Source organism: Myiozetetes cayanensis, unplaced genomic scaffold, assembly GCF_022539395.1.
Source record: "Myiozetetes cayanensis isolate MyiCay16 unplaced genomic scaffold, myiCay2020 scf28, whole genome shotgun sequence".
NCBI classification, from domain to species: Eukaryota; Metazoa; Chordata; class Aves; order Passeriformes; family Tyrannidae; genus Myiozetetes; species Myiozetetes cayanensis.
Window position 1 is genome coordinate 5,246,284 of NW_026087499.1, and position 26,336 is coordinate 5,272,619.

The following is a 26,336-nucleotide window of genomic DNA, read 5'->3' on the forward strand; positions in this document are numbered from 1 at the left end:
CTGGTAAAAACCTCGTTTGCCAGCAAAGTTCTCCACCCCGAGGCATCGCCCGTCGGCGGTGGGTTGGCGGGGGACGGGGGCAGAGGCACAATCTGTGCAGGAACGGCTGCCAGCCCTTTTCGGCAGGCGATGGCTTGGGTTGTGGGGCGGGGAGGGGGACACACACACACACACGACGGCTCTTTTTTAAGCTCTCCCGTCCTCCCCCTCTCCCGCAGGTTTCATAACCCTTCAAAGCACGAAAAGGCTCCTCCGGTTCCCGGCTAATGAACCCCTGCGGAGGAGCAGCCGTGGCCGTGGTAGGGGGGGATGTTCGGCAGGAAAATCACCCCACCGCGGCCTGGGGACACGGAGGGGTCTCTCTCTGGGGTCCCACCATCCACCACAACCCCAGGGGTGCAGGTTTGCACCAGCGCTGCCCCAATTTGGCCGGTTCTCTCCCCAAAACGCCCCTTTGGCACGATGCTGCCCAGGGCTTGGAAGTCTCTCCCTCCCCGCGCAGACGCTGCGAGCAAATATTTATTTACACAGCGTAAAGGGGTTTATTTGTTAAGCTGCAGCTGACAACTGTATCCAAACTAATTTCTCTTAATAAGGCACTTGAGGTCACCCCGGCAACAGCACCGGAGCGCCCTTCCTTAAGGCGATGACTTAATGGGGTGAAAATCCCCTTGGATGTAAAGGGAATGCTGAGGGGGATCTTCTGGAGGGGCTGCGGCTGGAGACATCCATCTCCCCTCCTCGAGAGACCCAGTCCCTCTCCGGAGATGGAGTCCAGAGGGTGAAAAGTGGGCCGGAATTGTCTATTTTTTTGTGATATACAGAGGTCACCAAAAGCAGGAGGGCACTGAAGCAGGTCCTTGCTTGCCAAGAGGGAAATAAGGGGTGACTTAGCTCCTACATCCCGCTTTGGGTTGGAAAACGTGGTGGCTGCTTTATTAATACCTGTAATTACAATGCTAATTGAGGAAGGTGTGGGATTTTGGCACCCTCACAATAACCAAGGTGAAAGGGTAAATTGCTGAAAGCCCTGATAAGAGAGAGATACAGGAAGAGAGAGCAGCAGGAATTCTCTGCTCCATCTCTGCCTCATAGAAGAATTAAACCAAACTTCCCCTGAGTTTTAAAACCCTGGATCCACTGGTTTACAGAGTGCTCTGCAATTTGGGGTTTGCAAAACCCAGCTCCCCAAAACCCAAAGGCAGCTCCTTCCCCTCTGAAATCCAGATCTAAATTCAAGTACTAAATTAAGATTTTATTTTTTTTTTTGGTGGTGGGGGGGTTTATTGCATAGCCACACAATGATCCAGCCAGCTGGGGTGTCCCCAGGGAACCCACCAAGAACTCACCCCAAAAGAAAGGACTCACACTGGGAAGTGAAGCAGACTGTGATTTTACTGGGACAACAACACTTCTGCAACAGAGAACACAACTGCGCTGAGGCACCCGGCCAGCAAACCTGCAGCACCACTGAGCATCACCAGCTGGGGGCCTGGAGAGGTGACACCACAGCAGAGACTGGACAGATCCTCCTGGGATCCCTGAAGAGCTGACACAGAACAGAGACCAGAGGGATCCTCCTGGGGACCCTGGAGAGTTGTTCACAGCCCTGGGAAGCCAGGAGAGGTGACACCAGAGCAGAGACTGGAGGGATCTTCCTGGAGATGCTGGAGAGCTGACACTGAGAGCAGAGACCAGAGGGGTGCTCATGGCCACTGGGACCCCAGAGAGGTGACACCACAGCAGAGACCAGGGAAGTGTTCACAGTCCTGGGGACAGATCAGAGACTGGAGGGGTTCTTGTGGTTCTGGGGAGCCTGGAGAGCTGACATCGAGAGCAGAGACCAGAGGGAAGCTCCTGGGGACCCCAGAGAGGTGACACCAAGCACAGAGACTGGAGGGGCACTCAGGGTCCCCACTGTCCCTCCCACCTGCCCCCCCAGACACGCAGACACAAGACAGAAGCCTGGTGGGACGTGGCAAGGCTGCTCCATGCCAAGGGAGGGAGCGAAAGGCAGTAGGTTTTGGATGGGCTCCACGGGCATCACAGCCACGCCAGGGACAGCGACGTTTGATTCCCTCCATAGGCACTTGATCCTTCAATCCCGGGTGCCCCTGCTCTGCCTGTGAAGCTTTGAAGGCACACATTGGCTGCAAGGGGTCTCACAAACTCCCTCTGGGATTGCAGAGGGGCTGAGGGAGCCCAGCACCGTGTGGATGGGGTGGGGTTTGGTCCCAGTCTCTGACTGGCCCAGCTTGTTGGTGCATGGCTGGGTTTCATCCTCCTGGCTGTGGTAGCAGGGCTGCTATTCAGATGGTCATTCCTAGCCCAGATTCCCTTTGATCCATGTGATGAGCATGTTGTCAGATGTTAATCTTCTCTGGAAGCCGTCTGAGATGGCAGGAGCCAGGCAGGAGCCTCAGGAGAGCAGGGACTCAGGGCTGGGGGGGCTGCAGCAGGGGCTTGGCAGCAATTTGGGACTGGGAAGAGGCAGCCAAGCAAGGACAGGGCAAGTGGAGTAGGCAGCAAGGTCTGCTCTGGGAACCAGAAGCAACCAGGATCAGAGGGAACTGCTGTAGCTGGAAGTGCTGCTCCAGCTGAAAATAAATAGCAGGAGCAGCTGAAGGTTCCCTCCCAGGGCAAAACTCCGACTGCTGAGTGCAGGATTTTGCCTGGACTGCTCTGTTCACAGGGCTTGCTCTAATAAACACACACATCCCTGCAGCAGAGGAGCTCCTTGGAGGTGTTTCCTTAAGGATCGATCCCTGCTCCTGTGCCCTCAGCATTCTGCCCAACCCTCCCTCCTCCCTGCTCTCTACACACTGCCTGGGTTGTAGCACAGCAGGTTGAACTCCAGGTTTTCATCCCAGTGCCGGAGGAGCACAAAGAGCTGCTGGGCTGCGGCTTTCACTGCGGCCAGGCTGGATCCCTCCGGGAAGCCCTGCCCGCTCAGCCACAGGCTGGCTTTGGCAGCCACCAGCTCCCACTCGATGAAATAGGAAGCCGAGCTGTGCTCCAGCCAGGCCAGGGCCACCGCCGTGGCCCAGAGCATCCCCTCGGGCTCCGTCTGCTGCTGCAGCTCCGCGTCGAGGAGCAGCGCCTGCACCTCAGAGCCGTCTGTCTCCGAGCCCCGGCCGCTGTCGGATTCCCACTGGGAGGAGCCCAGCGTGCTCTCCGGGGAGGAGAAGCGGCGGATGGTGATGGCCGGGGGACAGTTCCTTCTCGGCTGTCAGGGCTCTGGAGATGCTCTCCACCGCGCTGCCCGACAAGTGCCGGAGGCGCCCGGTGTCCTCGGTGTGGCTGCCGGGACCTTCCAGCACCACACCCCGAGTGGTGTCTCTGCCGGTGGGACTCTTCCCGTGCCCTTCAGGGACCAGGAGCCGCTGGCTGGAGCCCAGGTTTTTGTGCTCCACGGAGGGGCTGGCCTTCTTGGTGCTGTAGGAGCTGGAGGGGCTGAGGGACAGGCGGTGGCAGGTGAAGGGCGACGTCCACTTCAGCTTCTCCATGGGGATGTTGACGGCGTCACAGAAGGCCGAGTTCAGGAGAAAGGCACCACAGGCCAGCTGCAGGGACACCTGCAAGGGATGGTGGGCACACAGGGAAGCTCTGAGGTACCAACCAATTGTGGGAGGTTCAGGAAAAAGGCGTGGACGGGTGGAGCAGCTCTGTCTCTGAGCAGACCACTGGACATGGTTGGCAGAGACAGCGAGAGGAAAGGTCCAGGGGCATCCTCCCTCTGCTCCCCTGCAGCAACCACTCAACCCCAACAAGACCCAGGAAGGAGCTGCTCACCAGGGGAAGGTAGTTCATGCTCTCATTGTCACCCTCAGAGCTGGCTTCGCTCCCTCTGCTTGGAGATTTACTCATGAACCCTTTGGCAGCTCGAACCAGCAGCCTGGTTTTATTGAGGGTCAGCCTGAAGAGGATGAAAAGGTGGCTGTAACCTCCATGCTCCTCCTGATTCCCACCCTCTCCTCCAAAGGCCCTCCCCAGTCCCCAGACACTGGCATCATGCTGGGTCCCAGCTCTGGCTGCTGTCCCTGGATGTCCCTTCTCTCACCCCCTCACTTGACGTTCACTTCAGACCCACGGAGGTAAAAGGCACCTGCTAAGGTTGAGCTGGCCCATACCTGGCAGCAAAGAGCCTCTCGAGGGATTTTTGGGCTTGTGCAGAGGAAGCAGACACGCTCTGGAGTGGCCCTGGGAAGAGACAGAGCTGGGGGTAAATGATACGCTACAGGAGGGAGAAAGGGAGCACAGTCAGTGTGCCTTTCCTCTCCCCTCGCCTCATTTTTCCTGTGTGGATAATAAAACTCTCACACCTCTTAAGAATGAGCCCGGGGGAGATTTATACCAACAGCCACATCAGGCTGCATCCTTTGTACCCCAAAGAGTCAGGTCTTGTGTTCAGAAGCCTAAATAGGTCATAAAGTTTTATAAACCCCCCCAAAACTCAGCAAAATATTTGGTGAAGAGCCCAAACCACGGACTTGATGCAGCTGCACCTTGGCAAGCGCCACCAGCTCTTTCCCTACCTTCGGGGAGACGGCAACGCTCCCAGGCAGAGGAGGGAGGGGTGCTGGAGGGGGACAGGCTGCTCTCCTCGGCATCTGGAATGGAGGAACCACGTCAGGAACACCACCCAGCTGAAACCCCTGCTGTGCCCCCGCTGTGGTGGCTGCGGCGCCGCCACTCCCCCTTCCCCACGGCATCATCGGGGGAAGGAGCCTCATCAGGGCCACGTTAATTCAGCTGCAGCTCTGACAGTGCCAGACAAGGTCCGATCCAACTCGTCTTCATTAGTGGAGGATTTGGTGACAAGCAAGTGTCTCACATCCCCTTGCCTCTAATTACACCCGTTTCATCCCCCGTGTTGTCCCTGTTACGGCTGCCAATTAACTTCCGAGGGCTGTCAGCAGCACGACCTGCGATTTCAGGGTTTCAGGGTAAATTGAAGCTTCTTCCCTGTTTAAGGAGATGAGCTCCAGCCAGACACGTGTCTGGTGAGCAATGCCATCCAAAGAAGAAGGCAGAATTAAAAAAGACCAGAGATGTCCCAAACCACTGAGATCTGCAACACCAGGAAGGAGGCAAAACCCCAGGGAGTCTTACTCGTGCTGTAAAATCCACTGTCTCCATTCTGGCCACAAGCTGAGTGGGGACGTCCAGGGGAAAGGCCACGATGCCTTCTGTTTCCTGAGCCCAGGCTTCTCTGGTTGCCTCGCTTGGATGCTGCCCCTTGGCAGGAGAGAAGGGAATTGCCAGGGTTAGAGAGGGACTGGCACACACATGATGGCAACAAAACCCACAGAACGATGAGTTTGGTCAGGAACTGTAGTGACAGGACAAGGGGGAATGGCTTCAGACTGAAAGAGGGCAGGTTTAGATTAGGTATTAGGAAGGAATTCCTCCTTGTGAGGCTGGGAAGGCCCTGGCACAGGCTGTCCAGAGAAGCTGTGGCTGCCCCATCCCTGGAAGTGTCCAAGGCCAGGTTGGACAGGGCTTGGAGCAACCTGGGATAGTGGGAGGTGTCCCTGCCTGTGGCAGGGGGTGGAACTGGATGATCTTCAAGGTCCTTTCCATCCCAACCATTCTGTGATTCTCTGGGCATCCAGACCTAAGAGTGGGCCTTTTCCCTGGCCATGGGGAGAGGTTCTTACCACCAAGAGCTCAGCCATGGCCTTGGGTATAAAGTCTAGACACCCTCCCTCCCTCCCAGGACGTTTCACACCACGTTACCTGTGTGGGTGTACTGGACCAGGGTGGGCAGGTAGGAGCTGGTGCTCAGGTCCACTGGCACGAACGCCGTGTACTTGCTGATGACATTACAGGCCTTGCTGGTGTGGACAGCGTTGAGCTGGTACCGCCGCCCAGACCCTGCCAGGGAGGGACACCAGGCTCAGAGTCCAGCCCACACCTTGGACCCAGCTCCCAGACCCAGCAGGGACTGCATCCCTGTATTGCTCTAAACTCTGCCTAAAATGCTTCTTCTGCTCTCATTTTACATGCCCAGGTGAACTTCACGGAGGAGGAGTTTGACAAGAGCCAGGGACGTGCAGCCCGGAGCAGTGAGGTGTGGCTGCTGCTGGACCCTCAGAGTTTGATGCCTCCTCCCAGCTCCAGGTGACCAACTCCTTAAAAATAACCATGCTACCTGATGCATGAAGCAGAGGAATCATAGAATCATGGAATATACTGAGTTGGAAGGGACCCACAAGGATCACTGAGCCCAACTCCTGCTCCTGAGGAGTGTGTGAAGGAGCACAAGCTCAGGCATGTTGATGTGCAGAAGCAGGAGAAGAGCACAAGGCAGCTGGAGGGAGCTGTCATTTGGGAACCGTGTGAGACATTCCCTAATATTTCACCACTTCCAGCTCTTGCTTTAATTCCAGAGGCTGCTGAGGCTGCTGGAAAGCCACCCCCCCAGGGTCAGGCAGGGTCTGCCTGCAGCCAGCAGTGCGTTACCGTGCTCGATTTCACACTCCTTCTCGGCGAGCTGCTCGAAGTCCCGGATGACCGACTTGGCTGCCAGGTGGTGGAAGGTCTCACTCCACAGGTCAGCGTCCCCATCCCCCTGGCTCTCCCGCTCCCGGAAGAGAGGGCGGATATCAAAGGGGACTTCCCACTGCACGGGCTCGTTGTTCCTCAGCCCCTTCACCACCGCCTTGCAGAGGGTGCGGGGGGAGCGCGGGGAGCCGCAGGCAGCGCCGATATCCAGGTCCTGCAGCTCCCAGTCGGACGAGGTCTCCGTCTCGAACGTGAGGGATGGATGCTGGGCAGACTCTGCGGGGAGGGGAGAGGAGGATCATTAATCACGTCCCCAGGAGCTGAATTCCCCACCGCCACCGGGAAGCCATAATCAATCCTCCCGAATTTCCGCAGGGTGGCTCGGGGCACCTTGTGCTCCGCCAGTTACCCGGGTCCCCAGGGCTCCGGCTGTCCGACGAGGAGCGCAGGCTCACGCTGGCATCCAGCGCTTCCAAGCCCCTTGCTGGGCTCTGCTGCAGCCCGTCCAGCAGCGGCGGGGAGCTGGGGTCGTGGCAGAAGGACACACAGCCGCGGTGGAGCAGGGATGGGCGCCTGGCACCTGTGCCGCGGATCCTGCTGGCAGAGCCATGAGGGCTGGCTGGGAAGGGCTGAGAGCAGAGCAGATGTTAGGGCTGGATCAGCTGCAGCCGATGGCAGGACCTGCTCCATTCTCTCTGATCTGACCTGCTCTGTCCCTTCTGATCCCACCTGCTCCCTGCCCGACCCCAGCATGGGATGCAATCCTGCACACACACAAGTCCTTCCCTCTCTGCCCGTCCCTAGCTGGGATCCGTGCCCAGAGCCCTCCACCAGACCTGCAGCGTGTCCGTCCCCAAGGGACCCTGGCCCCAGGGGCTCCTTCCCCAGACATGCAGAAGGTGAAATATGATTTTCATCCCTCCAGACATTTTAATGACTTCACTTGGGAACCAAAGGAAAGAAGAGAGACAGAAAGATCAAGGACCAGTTGCTTAGTAACGAAAGGAGAGAGGAGCAGGGGATGGGAGAAGAAAATTTTTGTCTTTTTTTTTTTTTTTTAATGAGTCTATTTCTCCACTTTCAGGAGACATGAATCCCTCACTCCAGCACCTCTGGTGCCACATCCCACACAGATGTTCCCCTCTGCAAGCTCTGAGTTTTATCCTTGTCCCCAGGGCTGTGGGAAGGGGTCCTAAAACTGTCAGACTCTCCATTTTCCTAGCACAACAGCAGTGAGGGACAGAGATGGTAGAAAGTGGTGGACCTCCATGCTGGATGAAAGGATACTTTTTCTGGGTGACAGGCATGACCTCCACGTAATTTCTGGTGCTTTAGGAGACCACCAGCAAAACTGGGAGGCTGACAGCTCCAGGAGCTACTTACCAAGCTAACATTGAGATATTTAAAAGCAAACTGCTCAAAGAAGCCCCTGACAGACCCTTTCCATCCAAAACCTGCTCCTTCTCCTGCCTGAGCTCTCCCCCAGCCAGAGGCAGCCAGCTGGGAATTGAGCTGGGGGTTTAAGCTGCCCATTGCTGGCGCTGACCTTTCCTTCCCAGCACGGCGTGTGTGGAGATGAGCTGAGGGCTCGCCTTCACACCCCCGAAAATGTCAAGCCCTGGCAGCAGGACCGGGAGCTGGGAGAGCTGCTGGGAGCCCTGGCAGCAGGAGGGAGAGCAGAAGCAGGCTGCATTTAATGAAGGCCAGGATGGATGCTGTTAACCATTGACTGCCCTCCAGAATTGGAGTTGTTTCCATCCCTGCCTTCACACTGAGCACCCCACGAGCAGGAGGATGCTCTGTGGACCTTCCCAGTACAGGGAGAGTTACTGGTACCCCTAAAACCTACCACTGCTCACATTCACCACCCTCCCTGCTGCAGCTGGAGGGCAGAGGTCTCATCCCTCCCTATGGAGCGCTGGCCCTGCTTCCCCTTCACCCCTTGATCTCACCTCCCACCCCTCTCCCAGCGATCTCTAACCCTGTAGCATAAGGGAAAAGAAAGCCCCAAACATCCCTCACTCTGAGTTTCCATGGGAACTAAAGTGCTGCTGGTCCTCCCGGCCCTGCAGATGCTGATTGCAGAGCAGAGCATCCCAGTGATGCCAAGGATGGGAGAAAACCGTCCCCACCCTTCCCACAGATCAGTGGTAAAACCTTCCCAAATTCCACCTGCTGTGGGGCAGGGGACATGACCCCGTTCAGCAGATGTATCATCACACGGGTCCACATCTCACCCCAGCGCTGCAGGAGGCTGTGGATCCAGCTGGGAATCTGTTCTGGCACTGAGTTCCTTTCCCCTGCAAGGCACCGAAGTGCTACAGCCCTGCAGAGAGTTTGAATCCCACATTGTGGGGAGATAAGAAGGAGCAGAGGAGCAGCAAGGTGAAGCACAGGCCACTCAGGGTGAGGGGAGAGGAATTTAGCAGGGCAAAGCTGGGCTCCCATGGGCAGGGACAGCTGTGGGATATCTGGGTGGCACTCTGCTCTCTGCTTAGCTCATTTCCCACGTGTTTGTGATATGCTGTAGAACTATATCTATTATCTATATATCTATATTTTAGGACTAGTGTGAGCCAGGCCCTTTTCCTGGTTCTGATATTTTCCTTGCTGGCTTCCACCTGCAGGTAAACCCTCTCCAGGGATCACCTACCTGGAAATCCACCTGCCAGGGCTCGGGGCTGACCTGCTGCAGGTCCTGCAGGTGGGTTTTCCGAAGGGGGTTTTTCACCAGGGCTGTGCTGGGATCACTGGCCGTGGGCACCTTCCTGCCAGGCTCGTGGTCAGCGATTTGGGTGGTGCTGTACGCTCGTCTCCTGCAGGAACCCTTCACATCCATTCCTGAATGTGGGAGAGAGGATCAGCTCCGCTCCAGAGCGGGATCAGCCACTGCCATCCCCTCCTTGGCTCATGCTGGGAGGCAGGGAGCCCACCCCAGGGTCCTCCCGGGGCTGAAGGGGCCACACTCAGCCCTGCAAAGTTTTAATGAAACCACGAAAGGAAATGGGAACGCTCAAAATTCCTGCGGATGTCGAGAGAGCAGGCTGGGGAGGTTTTGTCTGAGCAGTTTTCAGACAGAAAAAAGCCTGCCTGCATTTCCCCAAGCCTCCCTGGAGAAGACAAAGGGTTTAGTAATGAAATTTAATTAGTGCAGACACTCTCCTGTCAGAGCAAGAGTAAAATTTGCCTTGGAAAGACATGATTTCTCATTGCTTTTGACAAGTTTGAGAGGATGCACAGCACAGCTCCTCTCAGAATATAAGGGAATAACATCCCATGAGTAACAAAGGTTTCCCCAGCTGCTTTATGCCACATGCTGCTGACACAAACACCCACCCAAACCATGGTGGGGAGAGGTGACACTCTGGGGACAGGGTTTGGGATCCATTCCCCACCTCTCCTGACTGGGAAGCTGCTTTGCAGGTGCAGGGATGCTCTAGCAGAGCTGGAGCTCACTGCACTCCTTCACACACTGCTTGGGAAGCTTGTAAATAATTATGTGGTCAAAGCCAAAGCTTTGAAAATCTCCAGGGTACCCAGCTCTCCAGGGCTTCCCTTGATTTCCTGACAGGTTTGGATAAAACATCCAAACCAAACAGACTCTCTCAAGCCTCAGGAGATCTGTCATCCCTCCTGCAAACTCTTTGTAGCTGAAGACACTTATTTATCAGAGAAGCAAATGGGGGGAGCAGTGACAGGAGCTTGATTAGGGAGACAGGGGCATCACACCCACGCGTGCACAGAGGGAACTCTGACCCGTGTCCGTGTCCGACTCTCCCCCGGGATCTCTGCCCGCCCCCAGGAGGTCGGGGGAGCGCTCGGTGGGGCAGGAGCCCTCCGAGTCTCTGGAGTGATTCCAGCTCTCCACGCCTGCTCCCTCCTCCTGGGAGTGAAAGAAGACGGAGCTGCCCGACTCCTGGGAGCGCATCATGCTGTAACGCCGCCGCTTGTCCTGCGGGAGAGCAGAGAGAGGGGACAGCTCCCAGCACCCAGATCCCAGCCCCCGGGGCACCAGCACCCTTATCCACTGCTGCTCCCCAGAGTCTCACCCACCACCCTCCTTAAGGACAGAGTCAGGAAGAAGGAAACACCTCCTGACCACGCACAGGCTGAGACACTCGTGTACACAGACCCCAACAGTCCCCACTCCCGGGCACAGCCCCGTGGACTCACGGATCTGGGGTTGGAGAGGTACAGGGAGGTGTCACAGATGACGCCATAGCTGACCAAGTGGTCACCAGGGAAGAGGTAACTGGTGCTGGCAGGGGAAACCAAGACCTCGGTGCTCTCGGGGAAGACCCACTCCACGGACACGTCGCTCAGGACCGGCACCATCGCCTTCTTCAGCGACCTGATCATCTGAGGCAGGGGGCAGAGGGGAGAGGGGAAACAAGCAGCTGGGTGCTGTGTGTGCCATGGTGCACGTGCTGTGCGCTGCAGGGAAGGGGAAGATTTCTTCAAACGAATCCATCAGCTGGTTCCCACCCTCTCCTGACAGCCTGCTCCTTCTTACTCTACTCCAGGACCCATCCCAGCACCCCCAGCCCCTTGCCATGGTTATACCTGGCAGTGCTGGGTTAATGGTTGGACTCAGTGATCTTACAGGTCTTTTCCTACCTAAATGACTTTGTGATTCCATGATCCTTTAGCAAGGGATGAAACACAGGGCTGATCTTGCACATGCTGCCAGCTCAGAGCAAGGGGGAAGCCTGTGGCCAGAGGTATCTTGCAGCATCCCCCTGCTCCCACCCAGCACCCAGGAAAAGCTGTTGACCTTCACTTGTCCAAGCCTCATCCCTGTCCCAAGCCATGACACTCCCACACAGAGTGACAGCACCAATATTTTTGGAACAGCTCCTTGCTGGCACAAGCCACGGCTGGAGATCAGCAATGCTCTGCCAATCATACATGTGGAGAAGGCCAATATCCATGAATAGCTCGTGGACAAACCTACCAGGGAGGTAGCTCATCCACGTGAGCTTCTCTGCACACCAGGGGAAGTGAACACCGGATTTTGAGGCAGAACAGCTCGAATATTCCCTATTGTTCCTTGTTTTTTTCACGGGCTTGGGAAGACACACCAGGCTGTGCTTTATAAGGCCATTAATTGATGCCTCAGACTGCTGAAGGCACGGAGCTGCACAGCCTGTAAAGCTCTTATTAATAGCTCGATAAAAACCCTCTCTCTTCACTGTCTTTGCTTTTAATTTACATCAGAAATGTTGATGCCGTTCTGTCTTAGAGAGCTTTTTGTGTGCTCCAGGTTCCTGCAGACGTGGGGGTTGCTGAACTCCTCATTTTCAAATCAAGAAGGCAGGAGCTGGCTTTTTAGAGATATTTAGGAGCTAAAGACCCAATTCCCTCTGGGTCTACTCATGCAGCGGGTGACAAGCTGGGCACTTTGCTGTCACCAGGGGACAGAGCCGAATTTGAGGCACACGGGTTTGCTCTCGGTGGGGAGAGTGGAAACGAACAGGCTTTAAAGCCGCCTTAATGGGCAAAGCTATCGCGGCGCATTCCTCTCCCTCAAACCCCGGGTCCTTCTCGCCTGAGCAAAGCCGGGGCTGAGCCTGACTTCAAAACTAATTGGCTGCTGCTTTGATGCCGGTCCCGCTGCCCTCGCCGGTGTCTGAGGCAGCGGCTGCCTTTGAAGCCAGAGCTGCTGCTGTATCGCGGCTATCGCGTCTCCCCAGCCCCGCGCGGAGGGTAAACACACCCTCCCACTCCCTCCGACAGCCGGAGATGGAGATGCTCCTTCATCCCCTGCCGCCTCGCCCACCTGCTGCCGGCGAGGGGGGTGGGAAGGCAGCACCAGGGATGGGGAATAAACCCGCTGTGAGCCGTGGGTTGTGAACCTCGCTGAACCAGAGAGCATGGTTAGAGCCTTCCCGGGGCGGTCCCTGGGGAGTGAGGGGCTGTACCTTGGGCTGCAGCCTCTCCCCCTCCGCCAGGAACTCGGCAGTGCCCCTGGACACGGCAGCCAGACCCCGGACCAGCCTCCTGCAGGCGTTTGGCCCGATGCCGAAGCTGTAGCACCTGCAAAAGGGAGAGGGAGAATCAAAATCCAGGGGACAAGTCATTTCCCCCAGCCCCAAGCAGCTCATCCACTCCCTGCAGGTAGAGGATCCCCCTCAGTTTATCCCACTGCTATGGCCAGAGGAAATTAAACCAGCTCCTCTTAGTGCTGGCAGGAGGGTGAGAAACCTTCCAGTGCCTAAAGGGACTCCAAGAGAGCTGCAGAGGGACTTTGGATGAGGGCCTGGAGTGACCAGAAAAGGGGGAACGGCTTCAAACGGACAGAGGGCAGGGTTAGATGGGATGCTGGGATGGAATTCTCCCCTGTGAGGGTGGTGAAGCTGTGACTGCCCTGTCCCTGGAAGTGTTCAAGGCCGGGTTGGATGGAGCTTGGAGCAACCTGGTCTGGTGGAGGGTGTCCCTGCCCATGGCAGGGGGTGGAATGAGATGAGGTTTAAGGTCCTTTCCCACCCAAACCATTCTGGGATCCTATGAACCACCAGACCCCTCCTCTCAGCAGACCTCAAGCCCCTTCCCCAAAGACCAGCCTTCAGCAGTGACACTCAGAGCCTTCCCTGGTGGACCCCGAGCCCTGCCCTCCTCTGCAAACACAAACAAGCTGCTTTGCTGCCAGTTCACCTCTTTTCCTTGCTGCCTGCAGTCAATAGCACTAAAGATCCAGTAATTATCTCTGCTCACAAGTGCAATAAACGTTTCCTCAAGGAAGGGGGAGCTGCTCCCCTGACTCCCAGCTCTGGGAATCAGGATTTGGTTTGGGCTGAAGGCTGGAAGTTGAGCTGGAGTCCAGGCAGGAATGGCAGTGCCCGGTGGGGATGGATGTGGTAGGAAGCCAGAAGGATGGGGATGGGTGGGATATGGCATTTGGCCAGGGCAGTGGATCACTGAGAGAGAAACCACCTTCAGCAGCAAATTGCATCCACATTTCTCTTAGGGGTTTTTAATCCTCAGCTGGCTGCAAATCCTAGGCCAGCCTCACACCCCTCTTAAATAAGGCTCTGATCTTCTTTTGAGATGGGCCATGCACATGATCCTGCCTTCCAGGCTCCCCTGAGACCACACTCTAACGCTGATCACATTTATCCCACGCCTCTGTAAGGGTGAGGAGTGGGATGCCCTGTACAGCTGGGAAGCAATTAGACCTCCATGTAGCTAAAAACCCACAGAGCAGCTTCCTGCTAAGCTGTGAAGTCCGAGGGATGGAAGAGGAATCAGAATTTCTTATATTTTTCTTGTTTTGTGCCCCTTAAAGAAGCAGAAGAGAAACCAGAACAGCCTGTGATCAGAGCTGGGAAGCCAGGCTGGGAGCTCGAGGCACAAATTAGCTGCTTTTTACATTGCTCCCTTTCAGCACATTCAATTCTGCACAGCCCCATCCTGGAAGCAGCTGGGGCCAGCCCCAGATGTGCTTTAAAAAAAAAAAAAAATTAAAAACAAACAAACAAACAAAAAAAGGCGAGGAAGATTGTTGGCGTGTCAATCTCTCCTAGCAGGAAGCATCAGACAAGAGCTGTGAAGTTGTCAGCTCAATTATCCTGCTTTTGATTGTTTAAAAAGCATCTGAACTTCTGGGATCCGTTCCAAAGCCTCTGAGGCTCTCCCATGGCTCGTAGCAGCAATCCCTCCTGCCTGTGCCTCTGAGGAGGGGCCGTGTGTGAGATGGGGCTGTGTCCACAAGGAGAGGCACATCCCTCCCCGTGCCGGGAGTCCGGCCCCGCAGGGGTGATCCCTCCGTACCTGGTGGAGCAGGAGTGGTTCCTCAGCAGCTCCAGAACCTTCCCCGTGTTGCTGATGGCCCCGTTTGTCAGCAGGAAGAGCAGCCGGGGGTGGCCCCTGTGGATGGGCTGGCGGATGACCCACTTCAGAGGGGACAAGATGTTGGCGCTGCCCATGTCGGCACGGATTCTCCCGATGCTCTCGCACGCCAGGGCCAGGCTCTCCTGCCCAAAGCAGCAGGGCAATTGTCAGCACCAGCTCCCTCTGAGCACCAGGGAGCACCTCTGCTCTGGAGACAGCCTGAGGGACTGGGACTGGGGAAAGACAAGGCTCTGGGGAGACCTCAGAGCCCCTTCCAGTACCTAAAGGGGCTCCAAGAAAGCTGGAGAGGGACCTTTTACTAGGGCAGAGTAAGATGGAATGGCCTTAAGATGAAGAAGGGCAGGTTTGGATTAGATATTAGGAAGAAATTCTTCCCTGTGAGGGTGGGCAGGCCCTGGTACAGGGTGCCCAGAGAAGCTGTGGCTGCCCCATCCCTGGGAGTGTCCAAGGCCAGGTTGGACAGGGCTTGGAGCAACCTGGGGTGGTGGGAGGTGTCCCTGCCCATGGCAGGGGTGGAATGAGATGAGCTAAAGTGTCCTGGGTTCACCCACCTCACAATAGGCCTGACTGGCAGGAAAGAGGGTCTTAAAGGTGGATCCAAACCCGATGATGTTGAAGAGACAGGTTGGCATCAGGCTCTTGAGAATGACCAACAGGGCATCCTGGGGGGTGGAAAACAAACAGACATCATCACCCCTGGACTCTCCCTGACTGCCACACCTTCACCTGGAGGCTCTGCCTGGAGCCATCCCACCTTATTCCCGCCTGCACCTGCCAAAAAAACCAACTACTTCTTCCCCGTGCGCTGCAACGGGGACGCTGCTCTTTCCAAAGGCCCTGAACGGTATTTGGGACCCAAAGCAGTGAGGAAAAAAGGGGGAGTCTTTGGGGGAAAAAAAAAAAAAAGACCAACAAAGAGCTGAACAAATTTTTGTGTTTGTTTTTAAGGGATTCAATTTGTGCTGGCAACACGGTGCTGCAGCACCGAGCTGGTGGGTGAGAAGCAGAGTGTGAAATTGAGAAGTGCGACACGCAACGCATCTCAATGCCCAAACTTGCAGAAAATAAACAAACAGCTCGAAGTTACACAAAAGGAAAAGCCTCCCCCATCCCCAATTCTCTTGTATTCATAGCTGGCTTCAGTTAAAATAGATGGGAGACAACAGATTTAAGCTATTTTCTTTACCAGAGGTGGTTATCTAACGTGCCTATTCCTGGGCCTTACATAAGGGAAGAGCAAATTGAACTGTCACAGACATTTGTGATGGTCGTGGACAACTCCAGGACAGAGCTTTTGAGAGCAGCAACCGGGCAAGAGCTGCCCAAGATGCTCTTGAGCTTGGAGGAGCAATTATGTGTCAGGAGAGGAAGCCAGTTTAAAGCAAAGCGTTTATTTAAAGCAAAATGTAAAGCAAAGTGTTCAAGAGCAGCTTGGTTCTTTTTAAATGCTGATCAAGGCAGACTCCTGCCAGTCTGCCGAGGGCAGCAGAAACCCTAGAGCCAGTCCCAGGAGGAGCTGTCAAGGTCAAATGAGCAGGAACAGCCACCTTGTGTTGTCCTGTGCAGTGGGCACAGACCGAGTGACCACAGAGGGTGCACAGAGAACCCACCTGGGACCACCGGGGAGGTGGTGCCAGGTCAGTCCAGCTCCCAGCTCCTGCAAGACTCGGCACGGCAGAGCTGGAGCACTGAAGAACCAGGGGAATACAAGAGCAGGGCTGCCCTTTAACAAGCTCTGGAGTGCTTCAATCCAAGCTGTTATCTCAAACCTACGAGGGGATATTTATACCGCTGCTCCCAGATGGCTCCTGGGATGCTGGCTCTTCCAGATCTCAGCGCTGACATCCCATCTTGGAACTAATTACATGGGAAAAAAAAAATACAAATTTCCAAATGTTTCTGTTAAAGCGCTTCCCAAAGCGGGCAAGCGATGCCTGGTTGCTGTTTCAGCAAGCAGGAAGATTTATTGCTTCTTATGGTAAATATTGATCTTGATCCTGTTGCACTCAATATCTATACAGCAACTCAATAAGGAGGGATGTTTGCTTCCAGAAAAGTCAATTCCCAGTTATTAGTGTAGTTTTGCCAGCGAGCTCGATGCACCATCACAGCCTGGCTCTTCTCCCTGGCTGCATCAGGATGGGAAAGGGACTGGCTGCAGGGAATTTGAACCTCTGAACTTTCCACCCCAGCTGCTTTGGCCAGGTGCCCTCCTGCTCCACTTGAGACATCTCATCTCACCCCTTTGTGCATCCCTGTGGCTGCACAGCTCCAAGCCCTGTCACCTCACTCATCCAGCCATCTGAGGACGATGCAGAAAGCTCCATCAAGCAAAACCCACCCAAACCCACTAAGAAGAGCCCCTCCTGTGAGGGACTTTGGTTTGCAAGTGACAAACAAGGACGGGAGACTCAAAAGAAGGACAGTGGGTTTCTCCCCTGAGGCATCTCCTCTGAAATTTCCACTATCTCCAACAAAATATATTTCCTTTTTCCTGTTTTTACAGCCCTCCTGCAATGGGAGTCCCAGTTCAGGACCTCCCAGAGAAGGGGTCTGTCCTTGCAAGGGTCTCCACCCCAATGGGACAAACCAGCTTTCACAGAGTCTGCAGAGATGTGGTGCCCTAACCCAGCCATGCTGTGAGCTGGAAAGCACAAATCCGGTGTGGGGCAAAGATTCCCAGACTCCTAAAGATCCTGGGGGAAGGGGTTACAACTCAGAGATATCCTGTTCCCTTAGGGAACAGCCTCCCTATCCCCAGGGACCTGCTGCAGCCATCCTCAGGCTCCCCAGCATCCCAGTCCTTGTTGCCGGAGGTGTCTGTCCTCCAGCAGTTCCCATGGAAACCAGAGACAGATGGGGAAGGAGATGTGTTACAAGATGGACAAGCTCAAGAAGTGGGGCTGTTTGAAGCTCATGAGGTTCAACAGACCAAGTGCAGGGTCCTGCACTGGGGCTGGTGGTGCAGGACATCAGACAGGGGAACCTCAGACCCACAAAATATCTTGACAAAGCCTTTCTCCAGGCCCTTTTTTTATCCAGAGGTCTCAGCACATCTCCCCTAACCCTCCACCAGGCTGCTGCTGTTGATTTGGGAAATGTTTTGATTGGGAAAGGGATGTTTCACATTCAAACAGCTTCTGTGGGTGCAAGAGGTGCCCCTCAGCAAAACATCTCCTAACGCATGGTCAGCACGTCGCTCCCCTTGGAGCTCCTCTAGGGTTCTCCCCTAGACAGAAATCACCAAAAAAGCCCTCCTGGAGGCAGGGAGAGCTGGAGAAGGGATGCACAAAACATGCCAGCAAGAGAGGGAAAGAAAACAACTTTGGATTTGATGTGCTGATAGGAAGACGAGGAAGAGAACAGGGGAGAATGAGCTTAGCTGCAGGTACCTAACAAGCCCCATGGTTGAGATGACTAAAGCTACAGCATATAATTACCCCCCATCCCCTCATAATGAACACTCCTCAGCACTCAGCACCCCCACTGCTCTCTAAAATTCATCCTTTGTTGACATGCAGGTGCTTCCCCTCCCGCGGGTACCTTGACACGGCTGATGTTCCCGCTGCTCATGCTCCTGCTCCGGTCTATGAGGAAGATAAACTCCCCTTGGGCTTTCTGAAGGGCTGGCTGGACAGTCCTCAAGTCAGGGCAGAAGTTGAGCATGATGATGGGGTGGTGGGGGATGTCCTTGTTCAGCCGCTTCCTGATGATTTCCGTCTGCACGAAAGAAGGACAGAGATCAAGAGGTTGATTTCTCTGTCCCATTTCTCTTGCACGAGAATCAGAGCAGGGCTGTGTGCCTGAAAATGCAAGTGTGTGGCCTTCTGCAGGCCAGAACCTGCTTGTTCTGGCCTCAGAGGTGACAACACCAAGGCTCAGGGTACACTGAAGTTGTTCTGTTCATACCTCCAGCGGAGCTGCCTCCGTGGGTAAATGGAATTCCTGCCTCCTTAGTCACACATTGCTCAGGGGACAACAGCTGGCAGAAAGCCTAAATCAGGGACCATGGCAGGTATAAAAGCATTCACCATCCCTGGAAATGTTCAAAGCCAGGTTGGACGAGGCTTGGAGAAATGTGGTCTGGTGGGAGTTGTCCTTGCCCATGGCAGGGGGGTGGAATGAGATTGTCTTTAAGGTCCCTTTCCACCCAAACCATTCTGGAATTCTCTGGAGCAGCTGCACGCTCGGGTGAGAATCTGGAGAAGAAATCAAAAGACCTGGCCCTGCACAGCACCTTGCAAAACTGATTCTGCAAACATTTCATTAGATCCTTCCCGAAAACCTGGTTCATTAGCACAGCCTTGCATCCCACCGAGGCACACCAGAGCTTTTCTCCATGGTCACTCATTAATGAAGAGACACATACAGCCCTTGGTATGCTGTGTTCACTGCTTCAATTCCTTCCTGCTGCCTCTGGTCTGCTGCTTTTTCTGCCCAGCTCTCTTTTATCGCTTTTCTTTGTAGGGATTGAAAGGCTTTGGAGAGTCAAACCGGTCATTGTGGCCACCGTTCAATGGAACCCGCATGATCTGTCCCTGCACTGCACACAGCTCTAATGGCTCTGCATTTTCCCTCCTTCTATTTCAAGTATTCATCACAAATGAGATAAAATTAAACTGGTGAAAAGATCTTGTGATGGGTTTATGATGTGCTATTACATGTGCATCGAGCTGTGGTGGGTTCACGGCCTCAGCTGCTTTCGAGGGAGCTCTGCCACCTCACATCACCCGGCTGTGGCCTTTCATCCCTGGGTCTGAGGGTGGAAACACACTCCACAACAACAGCTCAATCCTCAGCATTTTTTTATTTGCCTGTTTTCTCCTCTTTCTGGCTGCTTTCTCACTGGTTTCACTGGCAGTAAACCAGACCCCAGATAACCAGGCTTGTTTTCTCTGGCCGTGAGTCATATTCCTCGATCTACGACCCGACAACCCACCTGTATTTTATGTAACTCACTAACTCAAGAGTCCCTGTGGATCAACACATGCAAGAGCTCTGCTTTCAGCTCTGCTGCCCCAGTGCTGCTTCTCTGACCCTGTGAAAAGGCAGGTCTCGCTCACAGGAACAAGCATCTCGCTGCCACTTCAGCTCTCGCTCATCCTCTCATACTTTGGAGTATAAATTAATCAGCCATGGGGAAATCAAAGAGCTTTTTCCACCCCCATTTTCCTCCAGCCATATGGCATCATTGCCAGTTCATCACATTTCAGACCAGGGGGGATCCTTGCTGCCTTTGTCCAAGGACTGAATGGTGGTCCTGACCTACCCACAGCACTCCCTGGGATGCTCTTGGAGATCCAAGACATAAAATCCCTGGGTGATTGGGCTAAGCCCATATTTTGGGATTTCTCACTGAAATTTTACAGGCAAACCTTCAGGAAACAGATTCAGAGCTGCTGCTACAGGTCAGTCAAGAAAGAAAACATCTCCTCCTCACCTCCGTTCCCCTCCACCCATTACCCAATTACGGCAAACTAATCAGATCGTATTGAGGAGAGTTGATTCCAGTGTGCATCCATCCCCACCACCCTGCAGCTGACAGCATCCAAGCCTTTTGCATAACAAACCGAGGGAGGAAAATTAATTATCATTTACTGCTGAAATTTCTGGGCTAATTTAATTTAAGCTGAGAGGTGCCCAGTGTCCTGCTCTGAGTAGCAGCGACTCCAGCCCATCATCTACCCCAGACATTTCGGGCATTTCCTCTGCTCCCTGCAGTTGTTTCCCAGCCCTCTTGAGGAACAGATGGGTTTCCTGCAGGGAAATGATCCCCCCCTTAGATAATTTGACGTGCTAAAGACACAGGAATAATTAGGGAGCATCCAAGGCGTAGCGTGGGAGTTCCATCTCGTTCCACACCGAACACAATTAGAGGAGCACACGCAGTCCCAGCCCTGCGAGAGGGAGTGGAGGGCAAAGGGAAGGAGAGGAAGGTTGACATGTTTCTGGTGACAGAAGAAGAAGTCACAGGAGCACAGGGAGGCATCCCTGTAGCAGGTCCAGGATTTCTGCCAAGCAGGGCCCAGGATCAGGCACACGGAGAAGGAGTTTAGGGAGAAATGAGCATCTCTGGCTGCACAGAGAGCTGTGGTCTGTGTGAAACAGGCACTGACACCTTCAGCCCCAGGCTGTGCCTTAGGGGAAGACGCCCACCCTGGAAATTCAGAGGGCCCTGAGCTGCTCCCAGACACGCTGAGGTTCTGGGCTGTCATTCATTCCTTCAGAACTGCTGGAAGATGAGGCACAAATCCCAGCGCAGATATTTTTCTCTTTGCTGCTCAGCAGAACAAAGAGAAGTTTCTCCTACCTTGTCTTCAGTTCAGCTCATTATTCCAAGCAAAATCACTTTTTTCTCTCTGACAGCTATCCAGAAACAGTAAACATTTACTGAGCAATTAAAAGAATATTTTATTCTATGTCATTGCAATAATTATAATACCCTTAATGCTATCACAATGCACCTCTCTAATTATGCTATGCTAGACTAGCACTAATTATACACACAATAATCATCTCAGAGCTCCTTCCACACTCAGTTTATCAGCAGCAATGCTGAATTTTCCCCTCTTCCTCCACACAAGCCCCTCTCCGAAGGAGGAACTTGCAGAGCTTATGGGGACAGTGTAATATGTGGTGCTGGCAACGAGGAATCATTTACTAGCTCAGCTCCAGTGCAGGGAAAGCCTCAGCTAACACCTGCAGCTTTTGTTTCTCACCTTTTTCTCGTCACTGGGGTCTTTCTTAGTGCCTTTAATGAAATCATTCTTCCCCTTCAGGTGTCGTTCGTACTCTGCGGGTGTCATGTCACCTTCTTCCATTAAGATGTGAGGCATGTGGGGCTCTGGAAATGCAGAGAATTGAGTGAAGAACAGCCTTGGCTAAACTCTGGGTTTGGCAGAGATGCAGCCTGGGAAAACAGCAATATCTTTGAGCTCGGGGAGCACTGAATACCTTGAGAGAGTCTGGAATTACCTCCAAAGGAAGCCCAACCCTGACAACATTCACAAAACCAGCGCTAATCCAGCTGTGCCCAGAGCTACAGATGGGGATCCCAGGAAGGGGCAAGACCCAGCAGAGAGGAAGCAGAGCCCACCTACCACTGGGGTGGATGAGGATCTCCACGGGCCTGTCGAAGGTGTGTTTGTTGGCCAGGGTGATCACGATGCTCCTGGCGGAGCGAGCCGAGGGGTCGGCGTCCGCTCGGATCTCGTGGGTAGGGCTCTCAACGCCTGCCCAGGGAAAACCGAGGTGCCATTAGGGATTGAGGGTTGGGAAGACCAGGAGAGAAGAGATGACAAGGTGGCAGAGGAGAGGAACCCATGCTGGCATCAGCCCTGTGCTGGTAAATCCACCTCAGCAGAGCTAACTTGTCAAAACAGATCCCACACTGAGGGGCAGTGAAGGAGGAAGAGTGTGGAGGTTGCCTTGAGGAGGTGATGGACCATGCTGGTGCAGCAGGATGGCACTGGGGCTCCTACCTGCCAGCAGGCACGGCCCCCGGATCTCCAGGTGGAAGCTGAACTCGTACTCGAAGGGGTTGGTGGCCTCACTCTCCAGCAGCTGGGCCAGGCAGAACCTGCTCCCTTGATCCGGGCTCCCTGATCCACAGTGGTGCTTGTCCCTGCCGGTGAGATGAGCCCAAATAAACCCTGTGATCACGTTCTATCCTCCCCCCCCAGCTGCCAGAGCAGCTCTCCAGCCTCCCACAGTGACAACAGGGTTCTCCTCAGCCAGCCCTGCATCCCCCTGGATCAGTCCCAGCCAGAGCCCACCCCCTGGTGTTCCGTACGTTCGGAGCTGGTGGCTGGAAGGGCTGCTGGCATTCTCCAGGCTGGGCTGGGGCACCCTGGGGACACACACAGCTGGCAGAAGGACCCTCACAGCCCCACTGGGCGTAGTCTGCAGCTCAGAGGAGGTGCTGATGAAGATGGAGATGCTTTCCAGGGGAGGAATCATGCCCAGGTTAGCCACAAAAACAATCCTCTCCAGGTCCTCATCCATCAGGATCCTTCCTGCACAGAGACAGGACCACACCAGGAAGACACAGTGAAAAACATTCCACACAACAGTGGGAAACATTCCCCCCAGCTCTGGATCAAACACCCGAAGCAGCCCCCACTGCACACATCAGCATTGTCTAAGGAGCCACAACCTTCTGCAGCACTCCTTTGGCTGCCCAGAAGCAGCAGTGCTTTCCAAAACAGGCAAGACTGACATTTCTGGCAGGGACACAAGCACCACAACAACTCAGCCTTTCACAAGGAGCCCCCTCAGTGCCATGGCATATGCCAGCCAGCCGCCCCCTGCCACCTCCCCGCTCCTCTTGCCATCCTTTTCTCCCACCACGTTCCCTAAAACACCCTCCACCCCCTCACCTCTTCCACTGGGGAGGCTGCAGCTGTCCAAGTAGGTGTCATCTATCTTGGCTTTGTCTTTGATCTGCACCGTCACCACGCGCCGGGACACGGCCGCCTCGAAGCCCACGACGGCTGTGCCCTCATCCAAGGGGAACACAAAGAGACCTGCCAGCCAGGGGGGGATTTTAGCAACACCAACCACTTCCCTGGACCCACCAGCCAGCACCCTCTTAGCACTTCCCAGGGATTTTTCACACCTAAAAAGTCACAGTCTTGGACATAACACACTTGGTTGCTCTTCCCACCAGCGTCTAAAGGCTGAAGTCACTCACAGAGACCCAGCACTGCGATATCCCTGGCTCTGAAGTTCCCTTCCCAAGCTTTACTCCTTGAAACTTGCCTTCCAAAGCCTGGGGGTCTGGGTTGTGGTAGGTGAGCAGGGCTGTCATCCCGAAGGCGTAGCCGCTGACACAGGACGTCACCTCCGACGCGGTGAGGGGCAGCGGGGAGAGGGTGGCCCAGTTAATCAGCCCTGGCATCTTCCCGGGGGTCTGTCAGTGATGGTGGGGAGCTGGAGAGAAGTGGAAAGGTGAGAATGAATGAGGAGCACCAAGTGCCCAAAACGTCTGTGTGCCACTGTCACCTCACGTTGTTTTCTGCAGTTCTGAGGACAGAAAGGTGAGTGACACGGGAGAGGACGAGACCTGTGCTTGGTGGCCCCACTGGAGACAAGTGGCTCCAGAGGTCCACACTTGTGTATCTCCCCATCTCCCACACTGCTGGGGTCTGGGCAGAACAGGTTAAGATCCCTTTTTTATCCCTCTTGCTCCTCATTATCCATCCAAACTGACAGCTCTCTCCAGGATAAGGCTAAGGTCCTGAGAGTTTTCCTCTATCCCGCGGGAAGGAAGGGCCGGCAGGCAGAGCAAGGCGTCCTCCTGCCCTCCCACGCCCTTGCCCATCCTCATCCTCGCCGCATTTTCGGGGAGGTGCCGTGGCTCCGCTGCCCCGCATCCACAGATCCTTCCTGCACAGGCTGACTCATCCCACGCTGTGCTCAGCCGAGACATTCAGATGCAAAGTGGCTCCTTCTGCCAATTACATTCCAACTCTTTTCCCCCCTCCGAGCAGGTTTTCCTCTGTTCCAGCTCCTCTCTCCCCCAAGCCCGAGGGTTTTAAAGGAGACCTTTCAGGTGGCTTTCAGGGCCACATCCCGCTCCCCCGGGGCACCGGGAGAAGTTGCTAGGCAGCAGTTCTCCCCGGCTGGCTCTGCAGTGCTTTGTGCAGTGATTTACAAGGCCCAGGAGGAGCCAGCAGCACTGAAATACATCAGTTTCTCATTTCCTACCAGTCCTGCGTTATTAAAAACCACCTTTATATGCAAATGCCACGGAAGACGTGAGCAGCAGACATCAGGGCCACGAGCTCCACGAGCACTCGAGCAGGAAAACGGCGTTAAGAGAGGGAAAAAGGGAGAGGTAGGGAGAGCAAGAAGGGCTGGCTGGGAAGGAGGAGAGCAGCCAGGGAAACTGAGCAAAGGAAACAGCAGCGAGGAGGGTGATGGAGGGCAGTAATCCCGAGGCACGCCTCTGAATCCCAGCCAACAACCTCTGCCATTCCCGATTTGATCCTCCCCTCCTGCCACCACAAGTGCTGCTCACGCCAGGGGCTGCCCAGGGAGGTCGGGGGATGCATCCATGGGGAGCATCAGGAGATGGAGGAGCACGTCCAGCTCAGCTGTTCCACCACAGGAGCCCTGCCTGAGCCAGGGGAGCTCATTCCACACCGGGGTGCTCCAAGCAATGCCAACAGGGATGTTGTAAAGTCAGGAGCTGCCAAAGCTCCACCTGCTACAGGGAGAGATAACGAAGGTCCCCTCACTGCAAGATGTGGCAGAGGCCATCAGGACGTCAGGGAGTGGTTAAATGCCAGGTGGGGCACTTAAGGGAGGAGGGGGGGGGGATTAATTTGCCTTAGGGAAGAAAGAAAGGAGGAAATAACGAGAGGATGGTGATCTCTATCAGCTTGGCACAACAACAAGAATTCATCACGGGCTGCCTGAGGGGTGAATTTGGGCTCCAGGAGCCGTGACTTCAGCTCAGAAGCTCCCTTGGCTGCAGTGGTTGAGATCCAAGCCCCTCACCTGTGGGAGACTGGGGACATGGCTCCCATGGGAACCACTCTGCCAGCAGGGATTTCTGCATCACCTGGGCCAGGACAAGCACTAAGGGACCCTTGGTGGGATGCTGAGCCCTGTGCCATGTCCTGTGGAAAGCCAGCCAGGAGAGTTTCACCTCTCCTACAGATCCCAGGGGTCCAGAGGAGGCTGCAATCAGCCCTGCCTGCTGTGCCAGCCAAAAAAAACTCAGCCCCATGAGGACAGGGAGGGCTTGGGGGGCTCTTCCCAGTGAAAACCCTGTGGATGGGGATGCTGCCAGCACAGCCATGGGGCTGCTCCACAGAGATCGTGTCACCAACGCCATCAAGTGACTGCAGGATGGAAAGGGAGAGCGGGGAGGCTGGAGTGGGGGAGAGCAGTGGGAGAACTGGCATCTCTCTCCTGTTTCCCCCAGGAGCCCATCACCAGCTGCTCCCCCCCATCCTGCCTTTGCTACTCCAGGAGCTGTGCTCGGTCTCCATCCAGGTCCTAGGGCTGCACCTTCAGTACTGCATCCCAAAAATTACCACCAGCACCACGGCAGCACAGGGTATCCTTGCACCCCCCTCAGGGTGCCCTCTCACTGCCACCAAACGTGCCCTGGGGCAGGCACGGGGCCATCCCACTGCCCTGGTCCCAACCCACGGCCTCCTGCAGTGTCTGGCATCCTGGGGAGAAAGGGAAACCACTGGTAAATACCTTCAGCCCCCCCTTCCCCCCGAATATCCCACACCTGTAATCCCATCAGCTGGGGAGCAGCTCAGGGCTGGGGACAGACATTGTCCCACTCACCAGACCTGGCACAACCACCGGGATGCTACTGTGTTTCCTTATTTTTTTTTTCTCTTCCTTCCTTTGTAAACCCTCTTTTCATGACAATCCGCTGCTCTTCCCGGGCCACGGAGGAGGGAGGGACACGGCACCGTGCTCACCCCACTCCAGGCAATTCCCTCGGCCAATTCCCGTGCCCGGCTGACGGGGAAGGTGCTGATGCTGCTCCGACGTCTGCGGACGGTGCCGGTGACGCGCGGAGTGCGCAGGGCTGGGATCTAGAGCACAGGCTCCAGCCCCTCCACATGCCTGTCCCAGCAGTACCAGGCTGAATTTTAAAGGATCAGGTTGGAAAATGTGTTCACGTGCCTGAAAAAGGGGGGTGGGGTGGGGAGGGGACGCCTGGAGCGCTGCTCAGAGCTGCCCTGGGTGTCCGTCTGGGTCTCCGAGCACTGATGTGCCCTCGAAAAAAATCTGTCTGAGCACGTGGAGCAAAGACAGAGGCAGAATGATGCTCTTCTGAGGTGTATTTTCATGCATGGAATAGAAAAATGGAGGAAATGGTGAGCACACAGCCTGGCTTTGGACAGGAGCTGACCCCCAGACACGGGTTGGGGTCCCCACAGTGCCACACCACGGGGTCTGTGACACCCACAGCCCACAACAGAACAGGGAGAGCCAAACCAGGA

General features: G+C 55.2%; 1 protein-coding gene across 1 annotated transcript; it reads right to left on the reverse strand.

Annotated features, from left to right (window-relative positions):
- Nucleotides 1-1,369: 1,369 nt before the first annotated feature.
- VWA5B1 (von Willebrand factor A domain containing 5B1) lies at nucleotides 1,370-23,804 on the reverse strand. The gene is given in 22 exon segments (XM_050322615.1): nucleotides 1,370-3,209; nucleotides 3,211-3,575; nucleotides 3,793-3,916; nucleotides 4,131-4,200; nucleotides 4,536-4,610; nucleotides 5,113-5,238; nucleotides 5,740-5,877; nucleotides 6,466-6,783; nucleotides 6,917-7,136; nucleotides 9,161-9,348; nucleotides 10,264-10,459; nucleotides 10,681-10,866; nucleotides 12,429-12,543; nucleotides 14,278-14,480; nucleotides 14,910-15,020; nucleotides 17,902-18,078; nucleotides 21,078-21,202; nucleotides 21,459-21,590; nucleotides 21,840-21,982; nucleotides 22,151-22,373; nucleotides 22,737-22,883; nucleotides 23,119-23,804. Coding segments are annotated over 22 exon segments (3,915 nt in total). The 5' UTR covers nucleotides 23,258-23,804; the 3' UTR covers nucleotides 1,370-2,815.
- Between the last annotated feature and the right edge of the window lie 2,532 nt (nucleotides 23,805-26,336).